This window comes from Helicoverpa zea, chromosome 14 (assembly GCF_022581195.2).
Source record: "Helicoverpa zea isolate HzStark_Cry1AcR chromosome 14, ilHelZeax1.1, whole genome shotgun sequence".
NCBI classification, from domain to species: domain Eukaryota; kingdom Metazoa; phylum Arthropoda; class Insecta; order Lepidoptera; family Noctuidae; genus Helicoverpa; species Helicoverpa zea.
In genome coordinates, this window is record NC_061465.1 from 483,638 (window position 1) to 501,227 (window position 17,590).

Below are 17,590 nucleotides of genomic sequence, written 5' to 3' on the forward strand. Positions count from 1 at the left end.
AGCAGTCCGAGAAGGTTTCGTACTAAGGTATGTTAGCTTTTAATATTGCTTTCCCATGGCACAGCTGGTGTTTAAACCTTTATTGGATCTCTAATATGTATAGCTGTTGTTTGCCGTAGAAACGTAACATAATCACAAAACATTATGAATGAACATGATATTCTATGCAGTGTCAACAAGTTATAGTAGATTATACAGTCAATAATGGTGCTGTTTCACTTGTGTGCCCTAGTTAACAGTCAAAAAGACCATGTTTGTGAAATCGAGTTAGCCATGAAAGTAAACGTGTGTTATTTTATCAATAAAAAATAAATAAATAAGTATATCTACTGAAGTTTTAAAATTTATGCATTATTTGTTGCAAATAAAGTTCTATGCACCAATTAAAAGCAACAGTTTTCTACTTTCAGCAAGAAGCTATTGTTATCAGTAAACAAAACAAACGCATTGTTTCAGCCCTGAAGGATATTTAGAAGTAAATAAAATATTGCAGCATAAAACATTCAGAGGCAAATACAGTGCAACAGATATTGAACGAGTTGTAAATAGTAATGACAAGCAACGTTTCAAACTGAGACACAACCCTCACACCAACTGTCTAGAGATCAAGGCCAATCAAGGTCACTCCATCACTGAAGTAACTGACGCTGACCTCACACCAATCACCGAGGTTTATATACCATCTTTTAACTCCTCTTACAACTTAAACAAGTTGTTGTCGTTCTAAATAAGTTTCTATCTTTCAGCCAAAATATAACACTGTTATCCATGGCACATATTTAAAATGCTGGCCACAAATAAAAAATGAGGGCATAAGTTGTATGAAGAGAAAACACATTCATTTAGCAAAAGGAACCCTAGATGATGCTTCCGTGATCAGCGGTCTCCGACGGGACACCAAAGTCCACATATACGTTAACCTCGCTAGTGCCTTAGTTGATGCTATCAAATTCTATGAGTCAGAAAATGGTGTTATCTTAACCAGCGGTAACGAAAAAGGATATTTAGAGCCAAAATACTTTTCAAAAGTAATCAATATACGCACCGGTAAGTTTTGAACAAGAACTTTGCAAACGTTTTGAAATTGCTATTTAGTATTTAATTGTGTGAAAACTGCAACATTATATAAAATTTGTTTAAACATGGGAGAGTTTACTACTGACTAGGTGTTTGTAGTAAACAAAACTATCTTAGTAGTTCTTCAGGCTTCTAAAGTTCATACATAATTACTAATTACCACAGCAAGCATCATTAATAATGACAAAAGATCAAGTTTTTGATAAAGTCTGTGATCTGTATTTTTGACAAACAGGAAAGTTAGCAGTATGACTTTTAATTTAAATTTGCTTGTTACATAATTTTAACCAACTTTAAAAAAAATACATGGGCAAAAACAACACAAATGGCGTTAAATCTAATAATTAATGACATAATGAATATGAATAATGATAATGTTGGTATGAAGTGAACCTACTCTTAATCTGACTATTGGGTGATACCACACATTTGTGGGGAATTCCCTAACAATAAAGTTTTAATTCATTGTTAGTCAACCCACTTGACAAATAGAACTCTTGTTAGATAGCTTATTTAAAACAGTGTGTATACTTGATTGCAACTGAGTGTATCTTGAATGCTTGAACTGTATTTACTGCTATGTATAGTGTTGCTGTGTTGTGTTGAATTTTTGTACAATATTTCTTCTTTACGTGTTGTTAAACAGGTCAGTCACAACATTATTTTTAGCCATTTGTGCTAGTGATTTCATTAACTATCTATAGTATATGTTTTAAAGTTCATAATATTGTCAGGCTTTATACATTCTATTTCTATGGAAATGTGTAACTTTAAACAATTGATTGATCAGTCAGCAGTGCTCATAGGTATGTAGTATGTACATAGTTGCTGACCAGTTACAATGATTGTTTACATTATCCTGCACTTAGTATTGCTGACTTTGCGTTGACTTTACTACTGAGTGAAATTACGTGATTAATTATTGAGCATGGTCGTATATGTAGTCATAAGTTCCCGAACTTCGGGTCTGCTACAAAGAAATCGAACTGCATTGTTCACTTCGTACAATATAGGCAGTATTTATTTGATTGTCGTGTTTGTACAGGTGCTCGCCTTTACCCATGAGCCATGGAGAAGGCGGCGCGGGCGCAGACTTCATCCACCTCCTCCCCCTCGTCGTCCTCCCCGCGCCACGCGCCCCCCGCCGCGCCGCGACGCCGACACAACGAGCGAGACCCCCCCGACGCGCACCCGCGCACCCCCTCCGCCCGCAGGATACTGGTGTCAGGTGAGTACACAGCCCCCCCGCACACCCGCCCACCCCCTCCGCCCGCAGGATACTGGTGTCAGGTGAGTACACAGCCCCCCCGCACACCCGCCCACCCCCTCCGCCCGCAGGATACTGGTGTCAGGTGAGTACACAGCCCCCCCGCACACCCGCCCACCCCCTCCGCCCGCAGGATACTGGTGTCAGGTGAGTACACAGCCCCCCCGAACACCCGCCCACCCCCTCCGCCCGCAGGATACTGGTGTCAGGTGAGTACACAGCCCCCCGCACACCCGCCCACCCCCTGCGCCCGCAGGATACTGGTGTCAGGTGGGTACACAGCCCCCCCGCACACCCGCCCACCCCCTCCGCCCGCAGGATACTGGTGTCAGGTGAGTACACAGCACCCCGCACACCCGCCCACCCCCTCCGCCCGCAGGTTACTGGTGTCAGGTGAGTACACAGCCCCCCCGCACACCCGCCCACCCCCTCCGCCCGCAGGATACTGGTGTCAGGTGTGTACACAGCCCCCCCGCACACCCGCCCACCCCCTCCGCCCGCAGGTTACTGGTGTCAGGTGAGTACACAGCCCCCCGCACACCCGCCCACGCCTTCCGCTCCCCTGTTGCTCTCTAAAATTGTAATGTACATTTCTGCTTTCAGGTTACCCAAACTACACTCAACCACAAGATCTGTTAGAAGTTTTCGCAAAATTCGGTAACGTGAGGATAGACAAATGCAACAGTTGGCTGTCGACGCTGACCTTCAGCTCCGAGGAGGAGGTGAAGGCGGCGCTGTCGGCCAACAAGCGCCTGCACGTGTACGGACACTTCCTGTCCGTGAAGCCCTACTCCGCCAAGCTGGCCGCCGACGAGATCCGCGTGCAGCAGCCCTCCACGCCCAAGCGAGAGTTCCCCATGAGCAAGAAAAAAGGTATACTCTCTTTCCATGTCATGCCTAGAATATATAAAAGAAAAAAGTTACATATACCTACAATAAACATTAATATTTCACAGGTGTAATAATAGAACCGAAAAAGATCAATCTGAGTGGTGACTTCCACAGCCAGTTGGATAACATTTTGTCGGCCGTGCGACTGACGCAAGAAGATGTCAAGTCGCTCAGCCAGCTCTACACCGACCTCGAGATCTCGCTTCAGTCACAGTGGCCAGGTTATTCAATATTACGTATATCCTAAATCCTTTATTATTTTGATGGAAAAGTTGTAGCGTGATCCAATAAACTTGCGTCACTCGATGTCATCGTTTACATAATTCTAAATATTCGTGTATTATTTTGTTACCCTCAGGTTGCAAAGCAGTGCCGTTCGGGTCAATAACGACCGGGCTGGGCATCAAGACGAGTGACGCGGACTGCTTCATAAACATCCCGGGCCAGTTCCGGCAACCCAACGGCAACTACGTGAACAAGGCCAAGCGCGTGCTGCGGCAGTACCCCAGCACCTTCGCTGAGATCCTCGCCATCCCACGGGCGAACACCCCCATTGTCAAGTTCTTCCACATCCCCACCGGCACCAACTGCGACGTGACATTCAAGACGCCGCTGGGGGCGCAGAACTCGCGCCTCATCGCCTTCCTGCTGCACTCCGACCCGCGCCTGCTGCCCATGTCCGTCATCGTCAAGTACTGGGCCAAGGTGCACGAGCTGTCCGGCACCGGCAAGCTCACCAACTACGCGCTCACCCTCATGATCATCTTCTACCTGCAGCAGCCGCCGCTCTGCATCCTGCCCAGCGTGGAGTGGCTGCAGCGGGACCCTACCGCCGCCTACATCGTGGACCACTGGAACACCGGCTTTCTCAGCGATCCCTCGCGTCTGCCGCCCTCCACCAACACCTCCTCCATCTCCGAACTCCTGGGTGGATTCTTCGAGTACTACTCCATGTTCAACTTCGATGAAATGGTCATCTGCACTTACCTGGGCCTGCCCGTCAAGCGAGAAGTGTTTAAAGAAACCACTAACATGCCCGATGAGTTCGAACGGTACAAGAAAAACGTGGTCAACCATTACGTGATGCCCATCCGCCACCAGACGGCGATGTGCGTGCAGGACCCGTTCGAGCAATGCCACAACGTCGCCTCCACCGTCACCAGCAAGTTAGCGCTTGACATCAAGACGTACTTCAAATTCTGCGCCAATGCATATGAAAAGGATAAATTAAACGGGTGCCAAGAATTCCTCAAAACTATACTACTGCAGCGACCTAAACTGATTCGCGGAAAAACGCATCCAGAGTACAGAGTCAATTTATTCCCTAGAATTGTAAATAGTATCATAAGCTACGACTGGAAGTCGGTGGTAAGAGATATGGTTATGGAATTATTCGAAAATATGTTAAAGATTAAGCTTGGCAAAGTCGAAGAGAAGGTTAACCCTGACACTAGGAAAGAAAAAGAGAAGTATAGTGGGGCAGTAACCAAACCTATATGGAAGAGAAAGTCTTTCTCTAGGCTCTACAACTTTGTAAATCTGTCCTTTGAGGAGAAGCAGGGAAAGATCACTCAGGAAATAATAAACGCGGAGAGGCAAGAGCTCAACATACACTTTCAGTTAACTTTGACGTATTGTCATGATCCTAAAAGCGCAGTAATCACGATCAGGCTGGGGACAGGGGACTTGGAAGCGTTCAGAGAGTTTGGCAAGTTCTTCATTTCGGTCACGCAAAACTGGATAACGGAATTGTTAAAACCTTTCTCGATGCCCAATTGCAAAGACACGGCAGCAAAAATAGCAGAGACCATGCAGGTTGACAACAATGAGAATGATATCGATTCAGATGACGACGACACGGAAATAATAATCTTACCTAAGTCTGAGCGAGCTGACGAGACCACGAAGATGGAGAACATTGAACAAATATCGACTTCCTCTGGAGGAACATTGAGCAAAAATAATACTGACGGAGTGCTTGCTAACAACACAGGACAAGAATCAACGAAAAGCCCTCCAACAAAATCAGAAAGTCGGAGAGATAATCTAGATAAATCAGTTACTGAAACGTTAGTTATTACGACAAATAGTTTAAATGACATGGTTATTCAAAAGCCAGAAATTGCGACATCTGAGAACGCTGTTGTAAATGTGACAGAAACGTTAAAACTGGCTAACCATACAGATGGATCTGATGAAACGACTGTTACCAAACAAGCTGATGTTGTGACAGTGAATGCCGAAACTGTTACTAAGAATGCCGAAACGTTAACCAAAAATGTAGAGAGCTTCTTTAAAAACGCGGAAAGTTTGTTAGCAAGCTCCGCGAACAGCGACAACACGGCAGCCAGCGCCAGCGACGTCAGCGCCGGCGACGTCGGCGTCGCCTGCGCACTCAAGTGACACAGAGACTATGTTCTGTTTTGAGACATTAAGCTTTTATTTACTTAGTGTAAAAATCGTTTATCAATAGACATAATGAAAACAAATTATTTTAATATTAAGCTAAGCCACTTACGATTTATTTTTATGCGGTTTGTAGAAATTTTAATTTCAATTATGATTGCTGTTTAATTTTATTTCCACTCACCAACCTGATGGACGTGACTGTCAACAGTCCAAAGCAATAAAATAATGCAAAATGGTTGCAACCTGCCTTTGAAAGATCCTGTATCTTCAAAAAGACATTGAGACTCAAGTAGCATGGAAACTACTATATACTATATATAATATATATATAATAAAAATTGTTTCACTGTACATGAAGGTTTATATCTGACCTCTGACGGAAAAAGCGTCAAACTTATCGTACGTGTATAATCAACGCACAAACGCATCGTGGATTAGGAGTGATTAATTGAATGTTTGGTCGTATATTTTTCTGTTTTGGCGTTACGCGACGCATGTTCCGTCAGATATGAATCTTCTCTTAGATAGCCCATATAACTATAACCCGTGTAACAAACTTATTCCGGGTGTCCGGGGTGTCCCAAGAAGTTCCCGAGGTAGGGTCCCCAGAGAAACTCTTTCGGAAACTAGTTTACCATAAACTGTTTGTTTTTATGTGTGAGCATGCTTAGCTATGATTAGCACAAGATGTTTTTAATATAAATAGAGTTATTATATCCCACACAGTTTATAATAGAATTTAATAAATGTTAAGGTTACAACATTTTCCTGTCTTCATTTCTAGACGAAAAATAAAATGTTGATTTGACAAAATTGACTTTGCTTTGACCATAGATATAATATTACTAAACAAGATTGCGCACGCTCAAAATATATATTTACGAAAATGAACTCTATTCTAACGCAATAAGGTACTAAATTGGTTGCATAATACACAGAGGCAAATCCGAGCCAAGAGGGATAGTTCGAACGGAGGCTGTTTGTCTCTTTCTAACACCTTGCCAGCATAAAAAAAAATGTTGTGATCAAAAGTTTTGTCTTCCCAAAAACAATTGAATCACTTATATTTTTATCTTATTTTAACAATTGTAAGTCAACAAATTAATAACAATCGCATTAATTTATTCGTATTTATTATTAAAACATAAACAACATAAATTTTTATTTTGCTTTTTTTTATTTTCTAGCGGTAACCCTGAACATTTTTGGCGCGTAATCAGCATTTAAAATTTTGTTTATATTTTTTTTGTATTAAATCAATTTAAACTATTAAAATGGTGAAAAAGTGTTGCGTTTCTACTTGCAAAAGTGAATCCTATGGTGGTTGCAATATATCGTTCCACAGGTTAGCTAATAATAACATTTTCGTAAACCGAACAACTAGGGTGCCCATGAATTCTTGTAACGAGTCAAAATATGGGTGATGGATTTTAAAACTGTTGTACTATTGTTATAGCTTCCCAAAAAATGAAGAAAGGCGACATAAATGGCTCAGCAGTCTATATATGAAGTAGAAATACAAAAAAAAACAGTCTTCACTTCGAATCTTCCTGCTTTTATACTGCTAATTTCCGCTAATTATTAAAAGCCTTTATTAGTATCTTAAGGTCACAAACTGCGTAAGTTAAAACTTCAATACTAATCTGTGTTTAATAATCTTAGCAAATTCGGATTTGTCTCACATAGCTTAATCTCATAGTCACCCTATTAGAAAGGGACAGACAGCCTCCGTACTAACTGTTTCACTCGGCTCGTTTTTTGGGTTTATATGCGCAGTCCTGTTTACTAATATTATGTCTATGGCTTTGACATGAATGCTATTGACATTATCTGACATTTTATTTTTGAATACAAAGCAAGGCAGGTAAAGATTGGCGAGCGTGGATTTTTTTGGTACGAAAGGTCTATAGAATAACAGAAAATATGAATTACGAAGGTAAATATAATCAAAATACTTTCAACTAAAGCTGTCAAGTTTCCTGTTTCTTCATATTTTTTGCTTTCTTATTCCCGAACCGAGTAAATGTTTGTAAATAAAACGCCACATGTTTGTCCAGTACACTATCTACCATTTACAATAGGCTTTTGTAGCAGTTGCCCTGTCTGATAACTAAGTAAGGTATTTGATTTGGGAGCGTTTGGTATAAATAGGGCGATCCTAGAGTACATACTCATAAATGACAACACCATTATATCAACATTATAAAACCTACATATAGTATATTATAGTACCTACATTGTTAAAAATGTCATATTTTGACCTCAAGAAGACAATGTATTAGGCTACGAAAATATATCATTATCTTTTATTACATAGACATTCTGGACACATCATGGTTGCGGCTCGAGGGAGACTTTGACAGCCAAGTGCAGGAAGTATTAAGATATGTGAGACTAACTGCAGACAGGGTTTATAACCTGAAGCATTTGTTTGATGACATCGAGGAAGCCCTCCGGCATCTAGCTCCAGGTAAAGTACATTCAACAGCCTGCATTGAATACATTTTGGTGCTGTATGCCACAATAATATTAGGTATTATTTGTTGTTAAGCTGGCTGCTACTTGCCTGCCAGAATCAACAATTTTTTGTCCATAATGAAAGCTGACCTTAACCTAAAAGTTTTATTTTATTTTTACCCTAAATATTAATGGTATTATAAAATGGTAAATTATTTTGAAAATGTGTAAAATTGGTTTAAAAAGTCGAACCATTCTATTACAGGTTGCCAAATAATGCCTTTTGGCTCAGTAGTCACTGGTCTAGGCATAAAAACAAGTGATGCAGATGTTTACGTGGCCTTGCCTGAGGGGCACCACCCCACTGTCAACCATGTCGTACAAGCCAGGAATATGCTGCACCGATACCACAGGAAGTTCACACAGCTATTTGCAATCACAAAAGCAAAAGTTCCCATTGTCAAGTTCTTTCATATCCCAACTCAATTCCACTGTGATGTCAATTTTAAAAGTCCTGCAGGAGTATACAATAGCAAATTAGTTGCATTTTTGTTACATATGGATGAGAGAGCTCTGCCGTTGGCAATCCTCATAAAGTACTGGTCAAAAGTTCATACATTCACAGGTACCAACCTGTTGGGTAACTATGCATTGACTATGATGGTCATATTTTACTTGCAGCTGATGAACATTTTGCCGTCAGTGTGTGATTTACAGAGACACATGCCTCCCTACTACGTGGATGGATGGAACACTGCATTTGATGACACAATGCAAAGTACCACCAGGAACACTGACTCCTTGTATGAACTCATGGGCGGGTTCTTTAAATGTTATAGTGTGTTTAATTTTAAGGATGATATAATCTCACCATTCTTTGGACGTGTGATAAGCAAGAGATGTATGGACAATTTTGACTTTCCTGAAGAGTTTAGTCTGTACAAGGACCATGTGGCAAGAGATGTGCGTAAAAAGTTTAAAACTACATCTAAGATTTGCATACAGGATCCATTTGAACACAGTAGGAACTGCTCAGTGGCTGTGAGCGATAGGCTGGCGGAGAGAATCTTTGCGCACATACAGTTCGTGACAAATAAGTTTGAACTAAACAGTAGCGATCGCTTTCTAAGAGCGATCTTAACGCAAGACCCGAACAGCGCGCATGCTAGCGCAGCTACGGCGCCTAATAAACATATATTTAATAACAAAATAAAAAAGCAAAACCGAAAAAAACAGAAAAGGGAAATACAGCATGGTGTAAACAAGATGTTTACTCAATATCAGAACTTGAAAAAAGGAAAAAGATAAAATTTAATTCTGAAATCAAAGAACTGACATCTTTATACTTAAGAGTACCTAGTACAGTATTTTGTATGGCTGAGTATTTGCAATTTGACAAATAGAATCTTTACGTGAAAATGTGTTTTAATACCTTTAAAAAGCAAGTTCAGCATGATAACTTAAGAGCGTACCTAAACACCTGAATGTTGCAATACATTGTAATCGTCCAACACTCAAACTCAAAAACTTTTATTCAAATTAGGCTGATAAATCAGCACTTTTCGAACGTCAAAAACAAAAGACGCTTTTTGTTGCGAAGAAGTGGCGCAACAAACTCCCCAGCAACACATGTCTGTCTGTTATGAGTACTGGGTTTATGAGCGTGGAAAGCCATAAAAAAATACTTGTTACCTACGTAGTATATAGAGTTTCTTAACGCTCTGTTCGATGGATAGATAAAAACCCCGTAGGTAGTAGGTATAATTACTTATTTTAATTAACTTAATATGGAATTAAGGGTGTATTCAATGAGTAACTGAAATTATTTATACCTGACATATAAGGTAATAAGACCATATTTTGGTGCCAAAATTATGACAAAAAATATTTTTTTTGTAAGATATAAATACTTTAATTCATAGTGGTCTACTCTAGCCAGAGTACCAGGGATGATACGCATGCAACAAAGTGTGTGCTAAGTATGAATGTAGATGGATGGAGAGGAAGAGGAAGACCTAAGAAAAGATGGATGGATTGCCTGAAAGAAGACATGAATAGGAAGGGAGTGAGTGTCAGTATGACGAGTGATAGGGGAAAATGGAAGAAAATGACATATTGCGCCGATCCCAAGTAAAATTGGGAACAGGGCAGGAGAAAGAAAGAACGAAGTTTCAGGTATATTTTGGACATAAATGATTAACGGTGAACTGAAAAAAATATATCATATTCATATTTATTTGCATACCATATCCTTAAAACCTGGACTTAAAAAATAAGAAATTGTCTCACCCCTCGCTGGCTGGACGTCCGATATACAAAAGTGACTTCTTAAACAGTGTTTCTGATTTGGTTAAAAATATAATTGCGTCAGATATTCCTATTTACAATCGTAAGCCATTATTGTGGAAAGTCCTTACCGACATAAATAAAATATGCTCAAACAGAAGGGAGCTACTACCCTCGTTAAGAAGTTTCCTAAAATCCATTTTGCCTGTATTTTCAGGTATGATATGGCAGTCATACATAATATATTTCGGTGTAAAGATCTCGTCAATTTGAATGAAATGGCCCAAACACTTGGTAGATGCTATAAACCGATGTTATTTCCCTTGATTTTCAGTCGTCTCCATCAGATGACGATTGGAGACAGATGATGACATGAGTTGTTATGAGTTGATTCGTAGGTATGTACCTACGATATGGTTACCGGAAAGTTACCAAGCACCGTGCGTACCTATTAGCTAAGTACCTACTTAGATAATGTGCATTAGCTGCACTGAACTCAGTTGGCTTTAAAACTGATTGCTGCAAAGACCTAATCAAGCACTTAGTCATAGTCTAATAAATATGTATTGTTTCCGAGGTGAGTAGGGTATTTGGTGCCGGCTGAATGTTCTCCATATTAACATCGATTGTATTGTTTAAATATTTGTTAGAATTAGCAGTAGTGTTGTCGCTGTGTGCGTGGGGAGCGCTGGCGGGTGCGGCGTGCCCGGCGGGGGACTTCGCCGCGCAGGTGCGGCAGCTGACAGGCAGCCCGATGACGTCACAGCACCCGAGCGTCACGCGACTGCTGGACGATCTGCGAGACACGTTGAACAGGAGGTGGAAAGGTAAACTCTCCCATGATAATATAATCAGCAACACTTCTCCCATCCATCCTCCGAGCCCTTTTCCTAACTTTGTTGACGTCGGCTTGAAGTCTAACCGGATGCGGCTGAGTACCAGTGCTTCACAAGGAGCTGATCTGACCCAGTTACCCAGGCAACCCAATACCCCTTGGTTAGATTGGTGTCAGACTTACTGGCTTCTCTGCTGTTCTTCATAAAGCCTGATTTTGTCATCAACATACATCTAGTCTGTATCTCTAGATATCTCTAAAAATGTTTTAAAGTTAATCATATATTTCTTTTTTGCGAGTTCTATAGCAGGATTTACGATATAAACTATTTCTTACTTATTGTTTTAGAATTAGATATGACTGTCTATGGATCCATACCCATCGGGCTGAGCATGAAGTTGAGTGATGTAGATTGCTACGTCCGAATACCGAACTACAACATTACCGAGCATCGGCACAATGTAGAGCAGGCCGTGGACTTGCTGCGCCAACAACCGAACCTCTACTCAGATGTGCGTGTTGTGGACGTCACAGACAATGAGAAGGATATATATTTCACTTTCTGGCACATTCCCACACAAAGAAATGGTGAGATTGTTTTCACCAGGACTGGTGCTGTAGAAAATAGTAACTTGTTAAGTTACCTTTTCCGTCTGGACAAACTGTACCTGCCGCTGGGTAGAATCATAAAGTATTGGAGTACTGTGCACGAGCTCAAAGCTTTGGAAACGATGGATAAATTGCCCAGTTATGCGTGGTACATAATGATAGTATTTTATCTGCAGCAAAAAGGATTAGCGCCCTCTGTTTACGAACTGCAGAGACGCACAGACAGCGACGCCCTCGACTGGGACATGAGCTTCCAGCCGATCCCTTACCCGGTGAGGAACAACCAGAGCCTGTACGAGCTGCTGGGCGGCTTCTTCCAGTACTACAGCCAGTTTGACTTCCAGAATTACATCGTCTCACCTTTCGCTGGACGTCCGATACACAGAAGCGACTTCTTAAACATCGACCTAGTTCCTGCGGAGTTCACCGCGTATAAAAATATAGCTATAAATAACAATTCTTGTTGCCAGATTGAATTAAACACAGATCTGTGCATCCAAAATATATTTAAACATGTTGCTAACGTTGCGAATTTAATCAGTCACGAAGAAGCATTCAGAATATTGTCTCATATCAAATGGGCCGCACAAATGTATGAAGAGCTCCCGAGTGACAGATTCCTGACAACCATACTGAACGTGAGACACAGAGTAATGGACGGCAACGAGGTTAATACTACTATAGATGGTTCTTACAATAACTGCACTGATGTAAGCGATATCCTGTGAACCAACATACAGAGGACTATCACTGTATGGTTAGTTTAGTACCTACGTAATTAATGGTAGACGTAACTGACTGAAACATTACTGTTAACTAAACTTAGTAGATAACTTTTAACTAGAGAACTTCTAATAAACTTATTGACATTAATTAATAACACAAACAATTGTTTAATTAAGTGACTTTTCTTATCCTACGGATTTGGATTGTTGACTATCCATGTCATGACGAGTGTTTTCTCTCATTTCATACTCTTCGGCAATCGTTACGGGTAACTGACTGACTACCCGTAAGAGTTTGATAGAAGTCGAAAAGTATGACAACCATGTGTTGCCCGGTTTACCTGGTCGCTTTACGTGGAACATTGTCACTCAGCTGCATCTGGTAGGTGGGAAAAAAATATAGTCATCTATATAACAAAGAGGAAACTTTTTTGTCTGTCTGTAGCCTAAAGGCTCCGAAACTACTAAACTGATTTAACATTCTTTGACTGTTGGAAAACTACACTCTTCCCTAGTAGGATAGGCTATATTTTATCCGAGTACAGGCAGAAGTTACCCCGGGACGTATGTGAGACCACGGGAAAATGGCTATAACTCATAATGCGGGCAATTAATTGCAATGCCGGACTGAACGAATAATGTTAGCCAGTGGACAGTATGGGATAGAAAGTGCGAAGACCAGTTTCAGATTAAACAAATTCAAAACAACGTATGTAAAAATCTACAGCTCTCTATGTAAGCGCTTTATATGAAAACTAGCTAATGACCAAACGTTCGCGTAGCGGAAACTTGAATTTCTCCGAAGTTTATGCATGCACCGATTTCATTCATACATAAATAATTATACCTACACAAATACACACTAATTTTTGGACACATCTCTTTTCTTCTAAAGTCTATGGATTAAAAAAAGTTCCGCCAGGACAAAGTTCGCTCAGCGGAATCAGTTTTTGGTGAATTTCTCCACAATGGCTGCATACACAAATTTTTATTTACCATACACAATTATAGAACGTCTTACACTAATTATCTGCATAATTAAAATCTTTAAATTCAACAACATTCCGCTGCGCGAACGCACACCACCTACATATTATGCCTACTGCCCATCAGCATCGGCCTAGCCTTATCCCAACTAAATCATTTATTTATTTATTTATTTTTATTGCAAAAATGTATACAGATGCATCCTTAACCTAGGGGAGATGTTCCCAAAACGGGTAAGCTAACGAAAGATGTTAAATAAAATAACCAAGAACATTACATGCGACTTGTATTTGTACTCATAAGGTTGTTTATATAATAAACTTAGGAAAACATAAGACAGTCTTAGTAATCTTCTTCAATATTCTGAAAAAAATCAAAAAAACTAAACCCCTTCGAAATACCCGCTTTGCCCTAGTGGGGGTCCTAAAACGGGTAACGCCTTTGGGCAAAGCAGGTAATGAATATATGTGATAAATGAATTTAAAAATATTAAAAAAAATATCTTAGCCTCCTATTATCCAGGAAATCTTTATTGTTAATTAGTCTCCTTAAATATGTTAAACAGTTCTCTTATTTTGATCAGTCTAGATTACTCTTTTACGTCATTAAATGTTACATTTGAAATTATAATGCTACCAACAGATAATTTTGTTAAAAATCAAAGAAAAAATATTTAAATTTCTTTTTCACGCTGTTCCTGTTCTTCTTCAGCTCTCTGTGGTTTTCTTTGTCTTCGATTAGCTTTCAGTGGGATCAATTGAGGAAGTGCCCCTTATTTTATTGGTGTTACATGATGATCCTCAGGTTGAAGAAGGATTGTAGTTTGTGATGGAGTCTTGCATGGTGTTATAAAATCCTTAAGAATTTGTGTTTCTGCCGTTATAGTCTTGCATGGTGTTGAAAGTTCTTCAATATACTGGCCTACTGGTGTTGGAGTATGAGGTGGACTTATAGCTTCGTCAAGAGGTTGCGGTCCAGTTTCATAACTTCCACATCCCACGAAGCATTTAAAGTTTTTCTTTTATATTTATTCACCCAATTAAAAAAACAAAAAAAAACAAATTAGGTATTTTTTACATTCGAGTCAGATAAATAATGCCACTGGTCAGCTTAATACATATCATAAATTATTCCAGGGCAAATCGGATAGTCACCCGTTATGCCCCTACCCGTTTTGCCCAAAAGCACGTTTTAAATTTCAACTACCTTAACCATAAAATAGTAAACAAGGAGACCACTAATTATTCACAATTAATAAGCATATAACATGCAAAATGATAATACAAAACTACGAAAACCATATCTTACACCATATTTGAGTAGTTAGCACTAGCATAATTCGATTTTTTTTAATAAGTTCAGCAGAAAACTTTTTTTACGTCTTACCTCGAACACGCCAGGTGCGCGAGCCGACTGACCGTGATCGGCAGGGGGGTAGTGTGCCACTCTACACTCACAGGTTCACACTAATGCCCGGTTTACACTTTGTTAAGTTAACACTGCAGGTGATTAGTGCAGGTGTTTAGTAATCAAGGTGTGAACGGAAGCGTAAAGTGATTAGTGTTAAGTGATACGTGCGATTAGTACTTATTGATTAGTGCGAGTGAATAGAATCAAGGTCTATTTTTGTTGTTAAGTGACTACCCCCTCTCAACTTTTCTACTACCCTCTCTCGCAATTTGCCTGTACTAATCAGTGTGTAAATACGTGTGTCTTAAGTGCGCAGTGTCAAGTTCAAAGCGAAAATGAAGTGGACGGAACAACATACTTTAAAATTCGTACAAGAATACATAAAGTTTGAATGCCTATACAATGTAAAGTGCGCAGAATTTAAAAACAGTTGAGAGATGCGGCCCTATTGAAACTGAGTGAAGCGATGGGAATTCCCGATTTCAAAATTGAGTTCATTTTCTATATCATATACCACAACAGATACAATCTCCTTAATTATTTGTCTCAATATTAGGCTCTGTTCATCTTCCATTTCTAGAGACACTATGCACAACGGACAGTACCACTATGAGCTTCTTCCTAAACACTGTGTAAACGGAGATGGAAAATATTACTTAACACTTGAGACTTATCGCGTAAAGTTAACGCTTAACACTTATCACTTCACACTTCGCAAAGTGTAAACCGGCCTTAAGATCTATAATATTCGAATGGCAAGGCCTACCCGTTTTAGGAACATCTCCCCTAGGTATACATTACCCTGTTAGGGCGCAGCAAATTAACTTAAAACTAAATAATTGTATTACAATATTTTAAAAAATAATACTATTTAATTTAATTCTATTAGACTTACATAAAAATACAAATTCCAATATAGATATTTATATATTACTAGCTGACCCGGCAAACTTCGTACCGCCTAATTATTGGAGGCATATTTTACACAGTACTTTTTTTATTTTCGCATTTTTTTCTTATTTGCTCACCGTTTAGTCCTACCCTGGACTACGACAAACATTTTAAAACCAAAATCAACTCAATCGGCCCAGCCGTTCTCGAGTTTTAATCAGACTAACGAACAACAATTCATTTTTATTTATATAGATAATTATAATTATGACTTAAAAAATAAATTAGTTACAAGAAAGGAGATGGCCAAAAAAAAACCCAGAGTCGACAGAATCTTCGTATGTATGGTTGGATTCAGTATAATGTGTAGATTACAAAAAGTATTTCATCATCTAAAAACCATGGGGTTCTCTTTTTACAAGGTTTTTTCGATGAAGATTTTAGTACATAAAAATGCTTAACTTTTCTGTTTGCAGTTCATTAAAAGTTGCGCATAGGGTAAAAACTTTACACTCAGGTGTACATATGTCTGTTATTATAGCACTATACACGAGTGATGGTTTAGCGCTGACCTGATGATGGAGAAGAGAGGTCAAGGGAAAAAATATTAACTACCTCGTGTTTGGGCTTATATTATTAGCATTGATGAGAACTTTTCACTAATGTGAATAGTGATTAAAAAGCAAAAAAAAACATTTTTTTTTACTTTTTTTTTTTTTTAATTAACCTTTGCCAGTTCAGAAGTTTACACATAACAGGGAAACCTCTTCAAGTAGGTAAGGCCGGTACTTAGTCGTAGGTATCTGGAGTGGTTCATGTCAATAGTGCAATGGGTGGGGGTCAAAATTCAAACTCAAGACGTTTTGATTACCAGGCAAACTCTGTAACTATGGTGATGTTACTCTTCGCATGTATAACGTTAGTGTTTTTTATGGTCCTTTATGCAAATAATCTTTAAAATCAACATAAATTAAAAATATGATATAGCTCCTATACCCGATGGATTACAGACTGGATTTTTTGGCACCATCAAAGGTCTATCATAATGAACCCATTGGTACCCATTTCGTTGCTGTCGATTCTGGGTTTTTTACTATGAAAATTTGGCCATCTCCTTTATACTTAAGTTTATAAGAAATTAACAATGTCTAGAAATCTACTACTTATTGCAAAATTTTTATAGGAACGACATAATACTGGGGCCCGATTCTCCTAAGTTAATAATGTCAAAATCGAATAGAAATCGAGTCGTAATATGATCGCAATAGCAGTTTTAACCATATCGGGCATTCTGCTACTAATAAAAGACCAACCGTATTCGATTGACATTTGATTGGTGTGCGATTGGTCTGCTATTTTGGTGATTTTGGTCTATACGGTAGTTAGCTGTACAATCATTTTGGAATCGTAAATCATTTGCAGACAAAATGATTCATTATTGCATGACAGAAAAGGATAAAAACGTTTATTTCAAAGAAAAAATAGCGGAATGCCACATACGCTTCAATCGTAATCGAGTTGGGATTGGATCTCAGTCGAACATGAATCGTATGTCGTTTAAGTAAAATTAGGAGAATCGGGCCCCTGTTTTGTTTTTAGTCACACTTACATTTAAAACAACAAATTAAATTATAAAGGTAGTTATTTATTATTCAATCTTCTTTAAGGGGTCAACTTCCAGTCTAACCAGATGCAGCTAATGAGCTTAGTGTATGTAGTCTGATGGGCCGAATTCCTGACGTCCTC

General features: G+C 39.4%; 3 protein-coding genes across 5 annotated transcripts; all 3 read left to right on the plus strand.

Moving 5' to 3' along the window:
* Window positions 1-909: 909 nt before the first annotated feature.
* LOC124636469 lies at window positions 910-5,798 on the plus strand. 2 transcript variants are annotated; one of them, XM_047172569.1, is made up of 5 exons: window positions 910-1,047; window positions 2,123-2,305; window positions 2,948-3,217; window positions 3,301-3,456; window positions 3,594-5,798. In XM_047172569.1, the coding sequence occupies exons 2-5, from the start codon at window positions 2,146-2,148 to the stop codon at window positions 5,636-5,638; spliced, it is 2,631 nt and encodes an 876-aa protein (XP_047028525.1). In that variant the 5' UTR covers window positions 910-1,047; window positions 2,123-2,145; the 3' UTR covers window positions 5,639-5,798. The 2 variants fall into 2 exon arrangements, with proteins under 2 accessions (XP_047028525.1, XP_047028524.1); XM_047172568.1 differs by lacking the exon at window positions 910-1,047 and adding an exon at window positions 1,436-1,723.
* A 1,674-nt stretch (window positions 5,799-7,472) lies between these two features.
* On the plus strand, window positions 7,473-9,520 carry LOC124636454 (poly(A) RNA polymerase cid11-like). Its single transcript, XM_047172548.1, has 3 exons — window positions 7,473-7,580; window positions 7,962-8,114; window positions 8,367-9,520. Exons 1-3 carry the CDS (start codon window positions 7,568-7,570, stop codon window positions 9,407-9,409), a joined length of 1,209 nt encoding a protein of 402 aa, XP_047028504.1. The 5' UTR covers window positions 7,473-7,567; the 3' UTR covers window positions 9,410-9,520.
* Window positions 9,521-9,525: 5 nt separating this feature from the next.
* On the plus strand, window positions 9,526-12,717 carry LOC124636452 (terminal uridylyltransferase Tailor-like). Of its 2 annotated transcripts, XM_047172547.1 has the most exons (3): window positions 9,526-10,964; window positions 11,038-11,214; window positions 11,571-12,717. In XM_047172547.1, exons 1-3 carry the CDS (start codon window positions 10,949-10,951, stop codon window positions 12,557-12,559), a joined length of 1,182 nt encoding a protein of 393 aa, XP_047028503.1. In that variant the 5' UTR covers window positions 9,526-10,948; the 3' UTR covers window positions 12,560-12,717. The 2 variants fall into 2 exon arrangements, with proteins under 2 accessions (XP_047028503.1, XP_047028502.1); XM_047172546.1 differs by having other exon boundaries at window positions 9,526-11,214.
* The last annotated feature ends 4,873 nt before the right edge of the window (window positions 12,718-17,590 follow it).